Here is a 20,669-nt window from a genome sequence, read left to right on the forward strand (position 1 = left end):
CTGCTGCCACCTCACCACTCTGTTTTCTCCTCATGATGCTGCCATCTCGACACTTTGTCACCGGGCCACTCTGTGGTCTCCCTATGCTGCTGCCACCTCACACACAACAGATCATGTCTATGTAGCAGCTGTAATTCCTGAATGACATAGTCTCTATTTTGCATCAGAATTGGCTTATGATTTGGTAGCCAAAAGCAGGAGTGGGTGCAAAACACAAACGACATGCAAATATTCCATTCACGTGTCATCTCTGTTTTGGATCCACTCCTGTTTATTTTTTTTGCTTTAGCAATACTAATGGATTACTGACCAAATGCTAACCAAGTGAAGGCGGATGCTCAACAGACAGGATCCGTTTTTTGAGGGTTATTGTTCTGACGGATCAGAGGAAGGGCAAAATAATCAGTGATGTCAACACAAACTTACTGCTGACACCCTCTCCACTCTGTCGGGGGGCTCTACTTGTATAAGCGTTTAATAGAACAGATTCTGTAGAAATCTATGTGGAATCAGCTGACGACGGTCTAAAAGGAGTGTGCTCTTTCATGCTGTAGTAGGATCTTGGGGTCTGCATGTTTCTTTATACCTGGCGCTAACATTGACCTGTAAGGCTGAGTTCATACTTGAGTTATTTGTTCAGATTTGGCCCCATAATTGCCCAAATAAGTGAAGTGTGCAGTGATTCTAAGAGCGCTGCCTGTCATCTGCGTGCCATACTGACTTACAGTATTGTTTCTCTACCACAGCAGACTCCCTATGCATGTTTCTGAAAGGCAGTGTTCTACACCACTATACAGGCTCTCTGCAGCCAGGAAATAGCTGTTTTTTAAACACAATTCGCCACAAATAAATTTGTATGGAATTAAATCTTTTTGGAAAATTTGGCGAACAGACCGAATTTAATTTTTTTAAAAATTCGCTCATCTCCTCTAACCCCTTTAAGATTCTGTGCCACCTTGTTTTTTAGTCCCCAAACCCATTTGGTTTGGGGGAAGAGAGTGTTCTAGGTTTTTGCCCTTTTTTCCTTGTCTCCTATATTGTAAAGATATGCTATGACATGCCATGTATATATGAACAATTTATAATGAGACACTATAGACAAGCTTGCTGTCACTGGGGTCATGTATGGTGAGTGTACCTATGCACAGATATACTGTATAGAATGTGTTCTATTGTGTTCTATTTCCACTTAAAACCATTTTTAAGATTTCTTATGTTTTCAGACATGTTTGAGATTTTAGGACCACACAATATTACCACACAATATTTTCTGATTTCCATTTTGGAACAAATATTTTATTTTATTTTTTTATTATTTTTTTCTTGCATCAACACAGCAAAATGAGGCTTTAGTGGCCAATTAGGAGAACGCCAGAGCCGCCATTCAGAGCAGAGAGGAAGATTGGGGAACGGTTGAGTGGGGAGAAGCCAGGGACCACCTCCAGGACACTTGCAATCACGGTGGGAGGGTTAATAAAAGATGGATGACCCAGGTATGATTACACTTATCTCCCGTCACCTATATAGAGCTGTCAGCAGTTTTGAGAGGTTTTAAGGGAATTCACCCTAGAAAAAGAAACATAAACAGTTAATTATGAAAAATGTACATTAACTACACTTTACCATCTAAAGCTTATTTCCACACGGATTTTCTGCACCAAAATCGACATAAAGGGGGTCATTTATTATCAAATATATGTCAGTTTTGGCATATATCTGGCACAGATTGGGTGCAAAGGTTCAATATTTTGCAATCTGCAACTTTTCCACGCTCACGTCAGGTCTAAAAAAGGGGGCGTGCTGGGGTCGGGCAGGCAAGTCTATCTCATTTATCATTTTATATGCCTGTTTTAGGCGTACAAAAGAGTCTAAATCTACTCCAACAAGGAAGCTGTTGTACATTTAGAATGGTGCTAGATACGCCGAAGTTTTGGAGAGGCCGGCGCCTCTTCATAAATTAGACGCATCCACCGCCAGCGCAAGGGGTATTAAGACCGACATCTAAAATGCCAATCTTAATAAATTACCTTCATAGTCTTGAACCACTTCCAGACCAGGCTATTTACCTCCTAGCCTAATTTTGCTAAATTCTGACATGTGTCACTTTAAGTGGTAATAACTTTGGAATGTTTTTACTTATCTAAGCCATTCTGAGATTGTTTTTGGTGACACATTTTAAGTCATGTTAATGGTAAGTTTGCATCAATATATTTTACCTTCATTTATAAAATAAAAATTCAAAATTTACCAAAAATATGGAAAAATTCACTATTTTCAAATTTTTTATCTCTCTGCCTTTAAGACAGATAGTGATATCTCATAAAATCCTTATTAAATATCATTCACCATATGTCTACTTTATGTTGGCATCATTTCAGTAATGTTATTACATATTTTTTTTTTTTAGGACTTTGGATTTTGATTTCCAAAAGCACCCATAAATTAGCCCATTTTAGGAACTACACTCCTCAAATTATTCAAAACTGATTTAAGAAATGTTGCTAACTCTTAAAATATTCCATAGAAATTAAAGCAAAATGGAGGGGAAATTTTAAAATTTCACTTTTCTTCTCAGATTTTCCATTTTAATCCATTTTCCTGTAACACATCAAGGGTTAACAAAACAAACCTCAATATTTATTAATATTACTTCACAATGATTGGTGGTAGTCTTGTCTGGTTATAAAACTTAGCTTTTAATTGAGCAGTTTAAAAGATAAAGCCCGAAAATTGGTGAATATAACATATGTGCAATATAAAACAGTTCAAACATTATACCAGTGCACTCGTAAAAATGAACACTTATCACTTCTTGTGTGCCCGCACTATTATAAAGGGGTTATCCAACCTCTAAAATGCTCCCCCATACGCCCGGGCCCTCACACAGGTTGTACTTACTTGGCTCCCCGGCACCCGCATCACTTCTGACGCTCGCACGGCTGTCGCTGCATAAGCCGGGGAGCCAGATAAGTACGACGTGTGTGAGGGGCCCGGGCATATCCAGATGTATCCCAATTGTGGTCGTAAACTGCTGTTTGGGGATGCACCAGGGCTCAGAAGGGAAGGAGCATCATCTGGATTTTCTACCATGGATTTTGTTTTGGTTTTGGTGACTTTGCTGTGTGAGGGCTTATTTTTGAGGGACAAGCTGTAGTTTTTATTGGCACCATTTTGGCATAAATTTAGCTTTCTGATCGCTTTTTATCTTTTTTGGTGTGGAGTGGAGGTTAAAAATTGAAATATCATGTTAGTGTTTTTTATTTTAATTTTTTATGAGATTCTCCATTTGGTATGTATGATATGATGATGTTATTCTAATTTTTGATATGATTATGATGATACCAAATGTATTTAGTTTATTATTTGCATAATAAAATCCCCTTTTATTAAAAAATGCTATATTTTGCATCAACATATACTAACATCCATAACATTTTTATTTTTATGCCAATGTAGATGTCTAAGGGCCTATGTTTTGCAGGACAGTCTGTACTTTTTTTTGTACCATTTGTGAGTACTGTACAAAAGACTTTAAAATGACTTCATATTATGTTTTTTTGGGAGGCAATTAAAAAACTTTTGGCGTCATTTTGTTTTATTTATTTTTTTACACCATTCACCTGATGGGGTAGCTCATGTGATATCTTTATAGAACCGGTTGTGATGGATGCAAATATACCAAATATGTCTATTTTTTATTTAAAGTTTTACACAATAAGAGCATTTTTTAGAAAACAAAATTATATTTTTGTGTTGCCATTTTCTTACAGCCATTTTTTTTTCTGGCTATGGTCTTGTGTGAGGGGTATTTTTTAGTGAGACGAGGTGATGTTTTCATTGGTACCATTTTGGATGCATACAACTTTTTGATCTTTTTTGGGAGGTGAGTTGATAAAAAAACTTTTTTTTTCCTTGTTTTGTTTTTTTATGGCGTTCACTTGATGGGGTAGATCATGGGATATTTTTATATAGCCAGTCTTTATGGAGCTGACTTAAATTTTTTTTTTAAGTTTTACATTTTTAGAAAAAAAAATCATGTTTTTGTGTTGCCACTGGATATGGTCTTGTGTGAGGGCTTGCTTTTTTGTGGGATTAGGTGACATTTTTATTGATACCATTTTGGGGTAAGGTGACATTTTGATCGCTTGATATTATGTTTTTTTTGGGAGGTAAAAAATTGTTACATACTGTAGTTAATACGGTTGAACAAAGACCAAAGACCATAAAGTTCAACCAAGGATAGGTCGGGATGTGAATCCCAAATAACTGTTTTAGCATACATGTTTTTTCACCGTTCACATGATAGAATAGCTCATGTGATATTTTTATGCAGACACGGCGATACCAAATATATCTTTTTTAAACAAATTTTTTTTTAACTCCTTTATTATTAAGAGTAAATTAACAATGATTCAAAAACCGCATTGTCCATCTCGCCAGTCAACCGCTACATCGATGTAAAACCCTACACTTCTCGATCTATTTAGCGTCATGAGATAAAAGCTCAGGCAGCCCCAATAAATCGACTGAGCCATGTTTCCTCGAGCTGTTGATACAGCTTGTCACAGTCTCGAGGTCGAGTACATAGCGAGATGTGATCCACACCACAGACCCCACACCTTCACATTTTTGTGGTTTATTTCGGTGTTTATATACTATCTTTAAAAATGGTAGGATTTGGTTTATTTGTAGTTTGCACGTGGTCAAATTCGGCATAATGGGGCAATACCATTTCAGAGCTATACATTTACGTGCCAAAAATAATGTTTCCTTCAAGAATATTGTCATGTAATTCCCAACAGGCAGACCTCAGGAACACAATCTACCCGGTAAGGCAATAACGAAGAGAGTAAATCAGTCACCCGTTCGAGGTCTCAAGAAGAACCAACAGCTCTTGCGCTCCCTTGGCCGGAACAGGACAGGAGGCGGCACATCGCTTCCTTAGCTAAATACAAAACGTTTGTTCGGGAAGTGGTTAAGCTACTGATCATTGGGGGTCGGTCATCTGATCAGATATTGATAACCTCAGGGTAGGCTAAGCCAACACTTGTACATTGCACAATCCCTTTGCTATAGCCAGGGCTGCACAATCTCACTTACCCCTTGTGATTGGATCTCCACAGTATTTACAGTAATACGGCCATGTACTGCTAGAGTGTTGACCCGCTCCACAGGAATTCTGTGACCATATTCCAAAAATCGATTTCTATCCACAGAAACCTAGAAGAGAGAACCAGTTCAGATAGAGGAAGATAGAAAATGATTATGTAATTCTAACTGTCCATAAGTTACAGTGCCTTGAAAAGGAATTCTTACCCGTTGGACTGTTTCATATTTTTTCACGTTACTCCCACAAACTTAAATGTATTTTATTGGGAATGTATGTGATAGACCAACACAAAACAGCAAATGTGTGTGAAGTGTAAAGAAAATGATACATAGATTTCAAAATTTTTAATAAATAAAATTCTGAAAAGTGTAGTGTGGCTAACACCCTTTAGGCTACTTTTGCACTTGCGCTGCGGCAGAAGATCTCAATACCAGAAAAAAAAAAAAAAAACTTTCTGTTTAGTCCTCATGCATTCTGAATAGGAAGAGATCCATTCAGGATGCATCAGGATTTCTTCCGTTTCGGCAGCATTCCGTTTTGTGACCGGACACTAAACTGGTGCAAGCTGCGGTTTTGTGTCCGGTCATAAAATAAATAAAAAAACGGATCCAGCACTGAATACAATGTAAGTCAATGGTGACTGACTGGAATTTTGGGAGCCTAAAAAACTGATCTGTCACGAATACTTTGAAAGTCAATGGGTAAGGGTACTTTCACACTTGCGGCAGAGGATTCCGGCAGGCAGTTCCGTCGCAAACGGATGGCATTTGTCAGACGGATCCGGATGCGGATCCGTCTGTCAAATGCATTGAAATACCAGATAAGGTGTCATCTGGAAAAACGGATTCGGATTTACAGGTCTGCGCATGTGCTGACTGGATGAACGGATCAGTCAATGCGGCAATTTTAATACCGGATCTGGCACTAATATATTTCAATGGAAATTAATGCCGGATCCAGCATTCCGGCAACTGATCAGGATTTTTGGCCGGAGAGAAAAAAGCAGCATGCTGCGGTATTTTCTTCGGCCAAAAAACGTAAGAGTGACTGAACTGATGTATCCTGAACGGATTGCTCCTCATTCAGAATGCATTAGGATAAAACTGATCATTTTTTTCCAGTATTGAGCCCCGTGATGGAACTCAATACCGGAAAATAAAAACACTAGTGTAAAAGTACCCTAATGGATCTGGATTTCTAGGCTCCTTTTTCCATTATGATTTCACACAACCGCATCCTAATGGAACGGATGCATCCTGATGTGCAAAATCAAGATGGATCCGTTTAATTCTGGTATTGATATCCTCTACTGGATTTCAATACCAGAATCAACAACACAATTGTGAAAATAGCCTCCTAGGACTCAAAACATGTTTTCTCCCCCTCCACAAACTCTTAAATGCAATGACAGCAATAGTAAATGATGTCTGAGTGACACTGACATACATAACTATGGGTAAATGTACATTTGCAGAATCGATTGGCTCATCCAGGCTGTCTGTCGACATGGATGCCAATCAAAGCAATGGTTGGAAGGAATTTATCTTCTGCTTTATCAACCTGGAGCTTGCAGGAAAGGACGTCTGCTTTGTAGCTCTATACTGTGTGGCAGGAATTTGGCTTCTGCACTTTCTATCTTCTGCTGTGTGGGGACTGACTAGCTGAGGAGGAATATGACTTCTCCTGGGTCTCTGGACTTTACTCACAGTTGTATTCTCAGGGTATGCTTTCTTCCTGGAACTGGAGTTTGTCTGCTTGCTTCATCCAGCTGAGGCTGCAGGGCTCAGACTGGGGATTGTGATCAATGTCTCAGCCGTACAAGATCCTGGCTTTCTTCTCTATATCTGGAGCTCCTAACACACACACCCTACAACTCTAGGGTGTCACATATGTCAATTTTACAGAGTGACAACAATACGCACAAAACCAAAGATAAAATCGATTTTAGAAGAAAAATAGGAAACATTCGTTCCTGTATATTTACTTGTATATAAAGTGCAAGTGCTGCCAAAATTTACAAGGAAGAGGCACTCCGATACAGCCTGTATATCACATAAAGGAGGGCCTCATTCACATTGTGGTACAATTGTTCAGGTAGTGGGACTCCTACACTCATAAAGCCTATGCATTAAGTGAAAGGGCTTCCAAAAATTACAGGTAACAGGCACTCTAATACATCCTTTATTACACATAAAGGAGGGCATCATACACAGCCTTGAAAAATTATGATTGATGGCCTGCTGGAGACCCTCAAAAACATTTGGAGAAAGGGCCTGCTACTGACCCTCTAAAACATTAGGGCCAAGGGCCTGCTGCCGATCCTACCATCTAAAACATTATGGGTGAGGGTCTTCTGCTGAGTTGACCATCTAAAACATTATGGGAGAGGGCCTGCTGCCGAGCTGACCATCTAAAACATTAGGGGTAAGGGCCTGATGCTGAGCTGACCATCTAAAACATTATGAGCGAGGGCCTGCTGCTGAGCTGTCCATCTAAAACATTAGGGGCGAGTGACTGCTGCTGATCTGACCATGTTAAAAATTAAGGTTGAGGGTCTGCTGCTAAGCTGACCATTGAAAAAATTATGGTTGAGGGTCTGCTCCTGAGCTGACCCTTTAAAACATTAGGAGCGAGGGAAGCCTAATAAGCATGTTGATATGATGGAGGACGAGGAAGAGGATGAAAAAATAAATATTTAACCATATACAGTTTTTTTCAATACACCATAAAAGCCACATTCCCATGTGTCTTTATGTTCAGCTGCTTTCCTCTGGTGGAGTAGAGAAGTCAGGGGCAAACCAGGCCTAGTTAATTTTGATAAGAGTCAACCTGTATCATATACCGCAGCCCCTGAAGAAGCGAATAGCGAAACCCGGGTCGGGCCTTTTTATGTGCAAGTTTTAAACTTCTTGATTGTAAGTATAATAAAATCCTTACCATTGAAGATACCGAGGGTATTGCACCATCTGTCTTTATTCCTTTGAAGGTTCGGCGTTTGGATTCAGAGGCTGGATACTCAGCACGAGATCTGTGGATCAGCAGGAGGTGTTTGTGAACGAATTACTGACATTTTCCAGCAGCATTCACCTCTTTCATTTGGGTTCGGAACTTGGTCATTTGTATAAGATCAGATATGCTACTTATGGATTAGTAGCAGGAGAACTGTGTAAACATCTTATGAATATCCTGGTCCAGTGAACTTTCCATCTTCACCAACTGGACAATTTACTGAATTTTCGCTATATTTGCAGGAGAGATTCACTGACATTTACTGTGTATTTAGAGCGCGGTTCCCGCACCCTTTAACTTTATATACTTTAGGAGTTTGACCCTACTCCCTTAAGGGCGCCGCTGCTGGTGTCTATTTCCATATCAGATAACACTATATATATCTCTTAGAGAGTGCTGCCTTGCCTCTGTTGGAACTGCTGTGTGTTCCCCTTGTCTCGCCTCCTCGGTCGCCCAAGGGACTACATATTCTGCTGCCAGCGTTGTCAGCTGGAAATTTTTGTAGCAATTTTTCCACAAGGACCTTCTGGTATTGCACCATTTTGCTAGTCCTCTCCACCACAGGAATGAGAGATGAGAAGTTCTCATTGTAGTGGCGGTCAAGAAGGGTGAACAACCAGTAATTGTGTTGGCCAAAATGCGTATAACTCGAGGGTCATGGGAAAGGTAGCATAGCATAAAGTCAGCCATGTGTGCCAGAGTCCCAACAGACAAGACTTCACTGTCCTCATCAGGAGGATGACTCTCAATCTCCTCATCCTCTTCCTCCTCTTCGGCCCATCCACGCTGAACATATGGAATAAACCTGCTGTGGGTACGACCCTCTGTAGCGGAGGCAACCATCTTCTGCTCCTCCACCTCATCATCATCACCCAATTCGTGCTGAGAAGACCAACTGAGGGTGGTCTGGCTATCATCCTTTGTACTGTCTTCCCCCATTTCCACCTATTCCACATGCAAAGCATCCACCTTCATTGTGAGCAGCGAGCGTTTTAGTAGACACAGAAGTGGGATGGTTATGCTGATAATAGCGTATCGACGCTCACCATCTGTGTTGATTCCTCAAAGTTAGTGTAAAACCTCACAGAGATCAGGACATCCAGTGCCCACTCCTCGCTTGTGAATAGCGGAAGCTGACGTGAAAGGCGACGACCATGTTGTAGCTGGTATTCCACTACTGCCCTCTGCTCCTCACAAAGCCTGCCTGGACAACATGTGGAATGTGGAGTTCCAGCGCATGCTCAAGTCACACAACAGTTGGAGAGCTGACAATTGCAAGTGCTGCTGCAGCGTTGCCAGATCGGGGGCACCTGTAGATGACTTTTGGAAATTGGTACACACGCGGCCCACCTTAACCAGTAGCTCAGGCAAATTGGGGTAGGTTTTGAGAAACCGCTGAACCACTAGTTGAACACGTGGGCTAGGCATGGTATGTGTGTGAGCTTGCCGAGCTCCAATGCCGCCACCAAGTTACGGCCATTATCAGACACAACCATGCTTGGTTGTAGGTTGAGTGGCGAGAGACACAGCTCAGTCTGGTCCCTTATACCCTGCCAGAGCTCTCCGTGGTGTGCTGGTTGTCACCTAAGCAAATTAGTTTCAGCGCCGCCTGTTGCCGCTTCCCCACTGCAGTGCTACACTGCTTCCAGCTACTGACTGATGGCTGACTGGTGCTGCAAGATGAGAATTCAGAGGTGGTAGTGAAGGAGGAGATGGGGGGGTTGCAGCCATTAATGTAGGTGGTGGCAGATATCCTTATAGAAGTAGGGCCCGCAATCCTTGGCGTCGGTAGCACCTATGCCATCCCAGGGTACCACTCGCTCCCAGTGTGCCTTCAGGGAAATTTTGCATCCCTGGCCAAAAACACTTGTTCATGTGTCAGTCGTTAAGTGGACCTTCCAAATAACTGCGCTGGTCAGGGCATGGGTGATGTTACAGGACACATGTAAGGGGATGGCGCACCAGGAAAAATAGTGGCGGCTGGAGATTGAGCAATGAGGGACGGCCGCCACCATCAGGCTGCGGAAAGCTTCAGTGTCCACAAGCCTAAATGGCAACATTTCCAGGGTCAGACGTTCGGCCCACCTATTAGGGTGCTTTGATGCCATGTGGCGGATCATGCTGGTGGTGGTGAGGTTGCTAGTGTTCATGCTCCTGCTCATTTTGGTACAGCACAGGTTGCAAATGACAATTCTTTCATCATCCGCACTTTCCTCAAAAAAGCATCAGACTGCGGAACACCTACCCCTTAGCAGGGGAGATTGCCGCAAAGGGGGTGCTCCGGAGAACAGTTGCGGGCCTGTTTAGTGTGGCCAGCCTTCTCCCTTTTGCCACCCCACTGCCTTTTTCAGCCTGTTGTAATGCTGCGGATCCCTCTCTGTACTGCTGTCCTCGCTCGGCTTGCCACCTTCCCAGGTTGGGTCAGTGATTTCTTTTTCCACCACCTCCTCTTCCACTTCCTCACTCTGGTCATCCTCCTGACTTGTTGACCTAACAAGAACCTCACTTATTTACAACTGTGTCTCATTCTCATCATCAACCTCTTGAGACACCAATTGCCGTTGACTTATTGGCAACTCTGTCACATTATCATCATCCACCTCATGAAGCACTAATTGCCGTTCCCCACCGTCATCTTCTTGTAACTGTGGATGCTCAAGAGTTTGGGCATCAGTGCACACGATCTTCTTATGTCTCTCTTAAAGCGGGCTTGGCGAGAGGAATGGCTCCTCGGAATATCCGAGTATGGGATCACTTGTTTGCCTTAACTCTCCATGGTGGGAGGAAGGAGGATCGGGGTGAGGATTCTGTTGACCAGACTCTTGGCTACTTAGACTGGACTTTGTGGAAGACAGGGTGGTGCTTAACGGACTGGAAGCATTATCTGCTGCAATCCAACCGACCACCTGGTCGCTCTGGTCTGACTTATAGAGTGGTGTCCTGCGCCACCCTGCAAACTGGGACATGAAGCTAGGTATCATGGATGAGTGTGTTTCTTGTGCTCTGGCAGCAGGCACAGTTTCACCGCGCCCAGGGCCACAGCCTCTGCATGTGTGAGATTAAGAAGCAGCTTTCATTGCATGAATACTGTTCTATTGTTTAGCCACAAGAGGTCGCTGTTTCCCATGCACAGTTCATTTCTCTGCTGGGATTACAATATGCATGAGAGGTGTGGTTAACAAGCTGCAGAGAAGACAGGAAGCATTCTTTTGTGACCAGTACTGCAGACAAAGGGAGCTGATCAAGTCCAAATGCTGACCAGGAGAGAGGACGCCTGCCAGGAGTACTGCTGAGAGATGAGGATCGGATTACTTGTTCTGTGGTACCGCACGTTTGATTGAAAGACTGCTTGTTCGATGCGGAATCATCAGTGGAGACAGAGCAGTTTTGGGAAGGGGAGTGTAACACTGTATAGGCTAATAAGATTGTAAGCTCCTGTGTTGCTCCGTGGGCTAGCCTGTATATTACATCCCAAACAATCGCTCCTGTACTTTAGGGTAATAACAGATATGGCGAGGCAGTGTTAACCCTGCTCGCAGTAGGTAAATTGTTCCGACTACCATTAGAGGGCGCCATGCTGTGCAACACAGGGGTCTCCGCTTCAGGCTGAGTGTATGTAACTTTATTTAATGCTAACTGCATTTTGGAGCTGTAGGTTATATTGCTGTGATTCAGTAAAGAAGTTTTTGTTGTCAAAAGCCGGTGTCTGTGTCGCTTTCCTCGACTGTGACTTCACTGTATCCTGGGCAGCCCACCCGGGTACACGGCTTAGGCTACTTTCACACTAGCGTTCGGGTGTCCGCTTGTGAGTTCCGTTTGAAGGCTCTCACAAGCGGCCCCGAATGCATCCGTCCAGCCCTAATGCATTCTGAGTGGACGCGGATCCGCTCAGAATGCATCAGTCTGGCAGCGTTCAGCCTCCGCTCCGCTCAGCAAGCGGACACCTGAACGCTGCTTGCAGCGTTCGGGTGTCCGCCTGGCCGTGCGGAGGCAACGGATCCGTCCAGACTTACAATGTAAGTCAATGGGGACGGATCCGTTTGAATATGACACACTATGGCTCAATTTTCAAACGGATCCGTCCCCCATTGACTTTCAATGTAAAGTCTGGACGGATCCGTCTGAGGCTACTTTCACACTTTGCATTATATTGTAAAAAAAATTCTGACGGATCCGCTCTGAACGCAAGTGTGAAAGTAGCCTTATACGTGCACCATCAGCAGCACGGCCACTTTGCCGTCCTTACTGCTCGCCTTCTGCATAATAAATAGTATATATGCTTGCAAGTATGTCACACGTACAGTAGCGCAGGTTTTGTAAGTGTATGTGCAAATAAATTTATGCGCAAACATTATACAGGAGATGAAGCGCAGGTAATTTTGATGCTGTCACCAGCGGCTAATGTTATACAGGAGATGTAGCGCAGGTAAAGTTGCTGCTGTCACTAATGGCTAACGTTATACAGCAGATGTAGCGCAGGTAATGTCGCTGCTGTCACCAGCGGCTAATGTTATACAGGAGATGTAGCGCAGATAATGTCGCTGCTGTCACCAGCGGCTAAGAAAAAATTACAGTCAATGTCACAGATATTTGGGATGCGGAAACGTTATAAAGGAGATGTAGCGCAGATAATGTCACTGTCCGCAGCATCTACGGAAATAGTACACTGTATGTCACAGATATTTTTAGGATGCGCAAACGTTATACAGGAGATGTAGCGCAGGTAATGTAACTGTCCACAGTGGACATCGTCTATTGAAAAAGTACACTGGATGTCACAGATATTTTTAGGCTGCGCAGACGTTACACAGGAGATGTAGCACAGATAATGTTGCTGTCTGCAGCGGCCAAGCAATTGCAAGCTATTTAGCGCAGGTTGCGCAAAAAATATATATTGCTGCCAGACACAACAATAGTCCTTAAAAGGACTTTTGGGTCTCTAATACCAACCCTGCCTAACAAAAAAGTAAAATTCTATTGAATCAATTCCCTACACTATCTCTCCCTTCTACAGCACAGCTCTCCCTGACTAAGGCTACATGTACACGACCGTATGTGTTTTGTGGTCAGCAAATTGCGGATCCGCAAAAAAAAAACAGATGACGTTCCGTATGGCATCCGTTTTTTTTGAGGATCCATTGTAATAATGGCTATCCTTGTCCGCAAACTAGAAAAAATAGGACATGCACTATTTTTTTTGCAGGGCAACGGAATGGACATACTAATGCAGACAGCACACTGTGTGCTTTCCGTGTTTTTTGCGGACCCATTGAAATGAATGGGTCTGCAAAAAACGGAACAGACAGCATTAAAGTAAGTGGCAGTACATAACTGCACATTTCTTGGCTGCGTAGCAGCCAACAAACGTGCGGGGAGGAGACTCGAGCACCGCGCTCGAGCACAAGCGGTATTCGGGTGAATACCGCAATGTGCCAAGCGTCGCGATGCTCAAGCCGAACTGGTGTTTGGCCGAGCATGCTCAATCAACACTACTAACTATCTATCTAAATTAAATGTAAAAATAAAATATTAATATTCCAGATTTTTTTTTTCTGTAGACCTACTTTGTATTCTTGGCTTGCGAATAGGATCCGGACTTCAAAGTCTTGTCCCTTTTTGAATGGCATCTCTTCTTTGAGTTCTTCATTCCCCCAGATTTCCTTTTCCATTGTATTGCAGGAAACATGTCCTTTACTAATAAATATATTGAGATGGAAGGCGATGTCATCATTCTCCTTATCACCACATTGAATATCTATGGAAAAGCTAAAAGGAAAGCATATCAATCATCATGGATACAATTGTCTTCAGGTTAGAAAAAAATAAACATTTTATAAGGTGGGATGACTTTCGTGGAAAGATTCTCTCCGTTTGGGTGTTTTGCAGACGCTCCTGGTTTTGGCCTCTGAACTGTACTGACCCTCGTTATTGCCCCTGCTAAGAAAACTCTAGAAGTTTAGTTCATAGCTAGCCTGTCCCTGCAGGATGTTTCTCTTACGTGTATATTCATATATGCCATGCTGAAGTCCATGGGAAAACCACACGATTCCAATTCAAGTAATAAAAAAAAATGACAAATAGAAAAAAAGGAATGGGAAGCAGACTGGTCTCATTGGATGTGGCCAACTCTGCGTACTGACAAAGGCAGAAGGTGTTGAGAAAATCGAATGAAAACGAGGTGGAATTCGATCTGAATTTCAGGAAAAATTATATTCACCAGGAATCAGAATTTCTTGGTGCTTTGTGGTAACAAATCAATTTTTCTTGAGATGGCAGTAAAAAAACAAACGTCATACTCACCTCATCCATTTGATCGCAGTGAGGCTGTTGCAGACATCTTGATTGAAGAAAACGTGCCAAATTCTCACTCTGACGTCATCACATCAGCGCGCCTTAGAATTGGCGCATTTTCTTCAATCAAGATGGCCGCGACGGCCTCTCCGCAATCAGATGGATGAGGTGAGTATGTATTTTTTTCTTTAACCCCGTAATAGGATGAATGTGACTGAAATTTGATTTGTTACAAATTACTTTATTGGCCAATCACATTCAACTGTATGGAGCGGGCGCAATGACGGGGAACGGCTATAGCGCTGCCCCCCATCATTTAACTCCTCAGATGCCACGTTCAACACTGATTGCGGCATCTGGGGGTTTAAATGACAGGGGCAGCGCTATAGCCGTTCCCCGTCATTGCGCCCGCTCCATACAATGGAATGCGAATGGCTACGAAGTATTTCGTAACAAATAAAATTTCTCGTTGAAGTTTGGCAAAGCAGCCAAATCGAATTTTGGGAAAATTTGCTCATCGTTAATTAAAAGAATTACAAACCTTTTAGTCGCTGGTAGGACAGTGCCACGAATCCTAACCACGGTGTCCTCCTCTTTGATGCCAACCAGAAATGGGGTCAGGAGTGGAAGAGACTGGAAAATTAAGATCACAATCATGAAAGAAATCCAAGCGCCAAAAATGTCTCTGAAAAGGTAACTGTCCAGATATTGTCAAAAGGTATATGCTGTGTAATGTTAAAATATTTTATCGAGAAAAATTAATATTCTATGTACATTATAAAAATATTAGTTCCAGTTATAAATAATATTTAAAAAAAGCCATGGAAAATATTATGAGAAAAAAAAACTGGCAAACAAGATAAAGCATAGGCGAAACGCGTTGTGGTTTTAATGCCGATTGGAAGAAGTGATATGTCTCAGCCTGGTCACTATATGTAATACTATAGATAGTATGTTTACTTGATTATAACTTTTGAGCATACAGCTTCCTTCTTTAAATGTTTGTTTAGCCGGGTTGATATTTTACACTAGTTTGCTTGGTATTCTATTTGGCACTAGCACTTTATCTGGGCACTATGTTCACTTTATACATTTATGTGTAGTATCACCATTAAGGTTCATGCACACTAATGTATTTTTGTGCAGTAGCAACACCACGCTTGCACTTCTGGTTTGAAGGAAAGTGTCATCAGTATGGAGCACTAGGGGCATCGCTGCAGTGGTGCTCAAACCACATAAGCCCGCCTCCTTGGGCTCCAATAGCTCCTATACACTATAGGAACAAGCCCTCCCATTGAAATGAATGGGAACGCTTAGGTGTAATTACACCTGCTCACTGCTGCGAATGCGACAACGAGCAGATAAACAATACAGAGGAGGCAGCACTGGAGGAGCACAACTTATCTTCAAACAGAAGATCGGCAGGTGTGTCGGGTGTTGGACCCCCTCAGGATAGGTCATCAATAAAAATAACTTGGACAACTCCTTTAAGCCTGTAAGTGTACAACTCCTTTAAGCCTGTAAGTGTACATCTGAATATATATATATATATATATATATATACACGTGTATGTCCACATGCGTATGTACGTTTATGTATTTGTATGTGCCATAGCAGTTGTGCTTTTACTAGGCAATTCTTGTTGTGCTGATATGTGCCATATGTTAACAATTTTTTACCAATTTTCCCTATATGTGCAATATTAGTGTAACATATAAGTGCACCCTAACAAATGTGAGGAGGGCAGCAATAGACAGGCAGATCACACAGCTGCTAAGGGGCTGTGGACAAAAGGCCCTGCCCTTAATTACACTCAACACCAGCTCCCATCATATCCAGAGCCCCTACCAGGGCTCAGACTCCATTTTCCCTGCTTCCATTGTGCAGTAATTACTCCCCCCCCCCCAATTAGCATTAGCAGTGATACGGTAGCAGAGCCTGTTGCTTGGCTTGCCAAGTGTATGCCCAGCAGGGCTGTGCCACCCCGGGATCCTCTCTGCCAGCCAGTAACTACAGAGACTAGACACTGCAGACAACGGTTCAGGCCAACGCTGTGTGGGAATATTACCTCTGGGCCCTGACTGCTGCACTCTGCCACAGTGACAGCCAGCCCTCACAAAAAGTCAGCGTTGCCTGACACTGGTTTAGAATAAAAGTTCATGGGAGCTGGGGCCTAAGGCTGTGGATAAGGCCTCATGCATACGACCGTTCCGTTGTTTGCGTTCCACAAACCGCGGATCCGCAAAAAACGGAAGCCGCCCATGTGCCTTCTGCAATTTGCGGAATGGGCGGCCCATTGTAGAAATGCCTATTCTTGTCTGCAAAACGGACAAGAATAGGACATGTTATATATCTTTTTTGCGGGGCTACGGAACAGAGCAACGGATGCGGACAGCATCGGAGCCGCAAAAACTGTGGCTTGGATGCGGACCAAAACAACGGTCGTGTGCATGAGGCCTAAGGAGTGGGTTTAGGTGGGAGGACGGTTGGGCAGCAGCATACACAGTCCATGGGGGCTTATGGCACGCTATATAATACGTAGCAACATGTACAATTCATGGGGGTTATGTCACACTATATAATGAGCAGCAACAGGCGCAGTTCGTGGGGATATGGTACATTATATATAATGCAGCAGGCACATTTCATGGAAGGTATTGCACATATAATACATAGCAGAAGGAACAGTTCATGAGGGATATATTACGCTATAGAAAATGTTGAAGCAGACACAGTTCATGGTGGTTATGGGTGAGTTTAATTTATTTTGTTTCTTGCTTTTGTTTGTTTTTATGTCATTTGACCACATAGTTTATGGGGTGGCGCGGCACAATATAAAGTGATCAGCAATATGTATATATGTACATATAATACACAGCAGCAGGCACAGTGCATGGGGTATGACATATAATAATATATGGCACATATACTGTAATAAGCAGCAACAGGTACAGTTCATGGATGATATGTTATACTATATCTAATGCAACAGGTACAGTTCATGGATGATATGTTATACTATATCTAATGCAGCAGGCACAGTTCATGGATGGTATTGCACACATAATACACAGCAGGAACAGTTCATGAGAAGTATAGTACACTATGAAAAATTTTGAAGCAGGCTCAGTTTATCGGGGGCGTTATAGGTGAGTTTCATTAATTTTTTTCCTTGTTTTTGTTTGTTTTTATGTCATTGTATTGGGGTGGTATGGCACAATACAAAGTAATCAGCAGTATGTAGCTAGGCACCGTTAGTTTATGGGGGTATGGCACATATAATACACAGCAGCAGGCACAGTTCATGGGAGCTATGACACGCTATACAATATGCAGCAGCAGGAAAAGTTCATGGAGGTTATGAGTGAGCTTCACTTATTTTGTTTGTTTTTTATACCATTTTCACCCCATTAAAAAAAATCTACTTAATGGTAAGACTGTACCTTTGGGATTTGTTTATCTTGAAAATAAAGATGATGGAATCCAGACTAGAAAAGAATAACAAACAGTTAATCCTGAATAATTTCCTGAAACTGCACTCTATGACCTATTATATGCTGCAATGTTGGCTTACCGCTTCTGCTTGTATCTCAACGCTGTTCAGAAGAACACAGCCCATTATTACTAAGGTCTTGACTGTGTCTGGAGAAAGTCTGTGACTATAATCAAAAAGATGATCTCCATTCAAAGAAATCTGAAAAGAGAACCATTTTAGATGGAGAAAGAGGCATAATATGTTGAAGAAAATGGCAAGGGCCGATTGTCTCATTGTATCTGGTAACTGACAGCTATCTCCCAGAACCTCCCAACAAGACCATGATAGCCATTCAGTGACTGAGCACCTCCTGTAAAGAGACGAATATTCAAGCCTTGCTGCCTCTTCATGACATACCAGAGAAGTGTGTGACACCTGCTGTCTGGTGAAGTTAACCTCCATTTACAGTGACTGGTTTCTTCCTCTGCTTTCCCTTCATTGCCACCATTTTACACAACCATTAGAGAGGGGGGCGAATCAAAATAGATGTAGTGGAATTCGATCTGAATTTCAGCAAAAAAATGATTCTTCCTTGTGCTTCGTGGTAAAGAACCATGTATTATTTTTAAATGGCTGCTGCACGTTAGAAAGAGGAAGTAGGAATTCCTCGAAATGAGGGATCACCCATAATGCCGTGCAGACAGCCAATCAGCAGCTAGACAGCCCCTGTGATGACATAGACATCTAAAAAGTTCCCTCCTCCCCGGTCTCCACCATTTTCCAGTGAATTTAGGGCTGGGGCAGAGATTACAGGTAAAGATGAGAGAATTTCTCAAAAATTCAATTCGGACAGTTTGCCTAATTTCCCAAAAAGATTTGATTTGATCCAAATTTATTTGTGACAAATCGCTTGACTAAACAGCTATTTCCTGGCTGCTGAGAGCCTGTATAGTGGGGTAGAATACTGTGCCTTGCAGTAACACACATAGGGAGTCTGCTGTGGCAGTGAAATAATTGACAGTATGGGGTCTGTGTCCCCACCGCAGGGTGGCAGATCGCTGTCTGCACATCGCAGCACCATGGGTCCCGGTACTGGCTTACCTTGTAGGAGACGCAGGCGCCCACCAGCATACCGCCGCATCCGTCCTCACTGCCAGGTGTCATCTGATGCGTTATAGCACGCGCATGCGCGCGCGCGCGCGCCTCTCCCTTTCTTGTAGGAGTAGGCAGCTGGTTCCTGATTACCGTCCCCACCCGGAGGCGGGACTATTTGTATTTAAGGCAGCTTCACTCATCATGAAGTGCCCAAGTGTGGTTGTTGTACCTCTTGACTCCTGCTGAAGTGTCCCAATGTGTCTGTTTATTGGATTTCCTGGATTTTGACCTCCGCTTCATTTGACTACACATCTGCCTGCCGTCTGTTTATTGGATCACCTGGATTTTAGACCTCTGCATTGCCTGACTACGCATCTGCCCATCTCCTCCTGTAAGTCTGCCTGGATCCAGACCCTGCACTGCCTGACAATGAGACTGCTTATATCTGCACTGCCTGACTACGCATCTGGCCATCGCCTCCTGTAAGTCTGCCTGGATCCAGACCCTGCACTGCCTATGAGACTGCTTATATCTGCACGCTATATTGCTCTGAACTTTGTTTTGCCTGTATCTGTCAAGTGACTTTTGAATACTGTCTGCCAGTAAAGACCATCTGTTCCTTTATTCTGCCTTTGTTGGACTCTGTTCACACTACTGCAGGTAGCTGCATTTAAGGTAACAGGTAATCGGAATGATATAAAAATATATATGTGAAGAACTATAGGATGGTTATGAAAGATTGGTCCCTTTGACCTATTTACTCATGGAATAGGGTGAATGTAGATTGGGACAGGGCAAATGAAATTCAACATCAGTATAGATAATATCATCCTGATTTTACAAAATCAGAGGTTTAGATAATACTGTGAATAAAATCAGCGGTTTAGATAATACTGCGAATAAATCCCAGCATGTAAATATCCCTAAGTGGATGATCCCTCACTGGGACCGTTTGTCCATATATATTTTTCATGTGTTTCCTCTCTTTAATATACATATCCATGTATATTCTTCACATACATATCCCTTCTCTATGATAACGGAAAAATATAGGACGGGTCATAAAATAAAAATGTAAATAAAAATTGGGTATTCTATTATATACAGTTATAGAATAGGGCTAATGAAAATTAATATTATCATAGATAAAATCATCTTGATCTGATTTAATCAGCGGTCCAGTTAATACTATATATAGTTATGGAATAGGGCTAATGAAAATTAATATTATCATAGATAAAAACATCCTGATCTGATTAAATCAGCGGTCTAGTTAATACTAATAGCATGCATTTTAGCATGTAATAACTTGGAGTATATGCTCCCTTACCAGGACCCCTGTATACATACCCATGAACTGATATTGGTCTATGGGATTTAAAGGATCGTATGTATATAAAAGATAGACCAAGTACCTTAAGTCCTGGAGCATGCGCAATAATGATCGGCAACCAGAGGACTAGTTAACAAAGTCTGGACGCAAGCGCATAGTTCCACCTTCTGCCCTATGATCGGGTGACGCCATAGAGAAGCGACTACACCCGGATTGGCCCCCATAGACACTGACACCACGAGCGGGACTATAAAGTCATAAGCATTACAGACGCTTGTGTTGCCTGTAGCTCCATCCCCCTGAAGAAGCCGCCAGAAGCGGTGAAACATGTTGGGGGAGCTGCGTCGTAATAAAT

The 20,669-nt window shown here is 42.6% G+C and overlaps 1 protein-coding gene across 1 annotated transcript in view; it reads right to left on the minus strand.

Moving 5' to 3' along the window:
* Positions 1-1,296: 1,296 nt before the first annotated feature.
* The window catches only part of LOC122942473 (galectin-9B-like), a 90,796-nt gene continuing 71,423 nt past the window's right edge, over positions 1,297-20,669 (minus strand). Inside the window, exons 8-13 of the mRNA XM_044300115.1 lie at positions 17,986-18,105; positions 17,855-17,899; positions 14,952-15,043; positions 13,684-13,885; positions 5,101-5,220; positions 1,297-1,566 (exon numbers count right to left, since the gene is read on the minus strand). Of these exons, the coding sequence (XP_044156050.1) occupies positions 1,552-1,566; positions 5,101-5,220; positions 13,684-13,885; positions 14,952-15,043; positions 17,855-17,899; positions 17,986-18,105 (594 nt within the window). The 3' untranslated portion in view covers positions 1,297-1,551. The remainder of the gene's footprint in view (positions 1,567-5,100; positions 5,221-13,683; positions 13,886-14,951; positions 15,044-17,854; positions 17,900-17,985; positions 18,106-20,669) is intronic.

Source organism: Bufo gargarizans, chromosome 6 (assembly GCF_014858855.1).
Source record: "Bufo gargarizans isolate SCDJY-AF-19 chromosome 6, ASM1485885v1, whole genome shotgun sequence".
In the NCBI taxonomy this organism is placed as follows: Eukaryota; Metazoa; Chordata; class Amphibia; order Anura; family Bufonidae; genus Bufo; species Bufo gargarizans.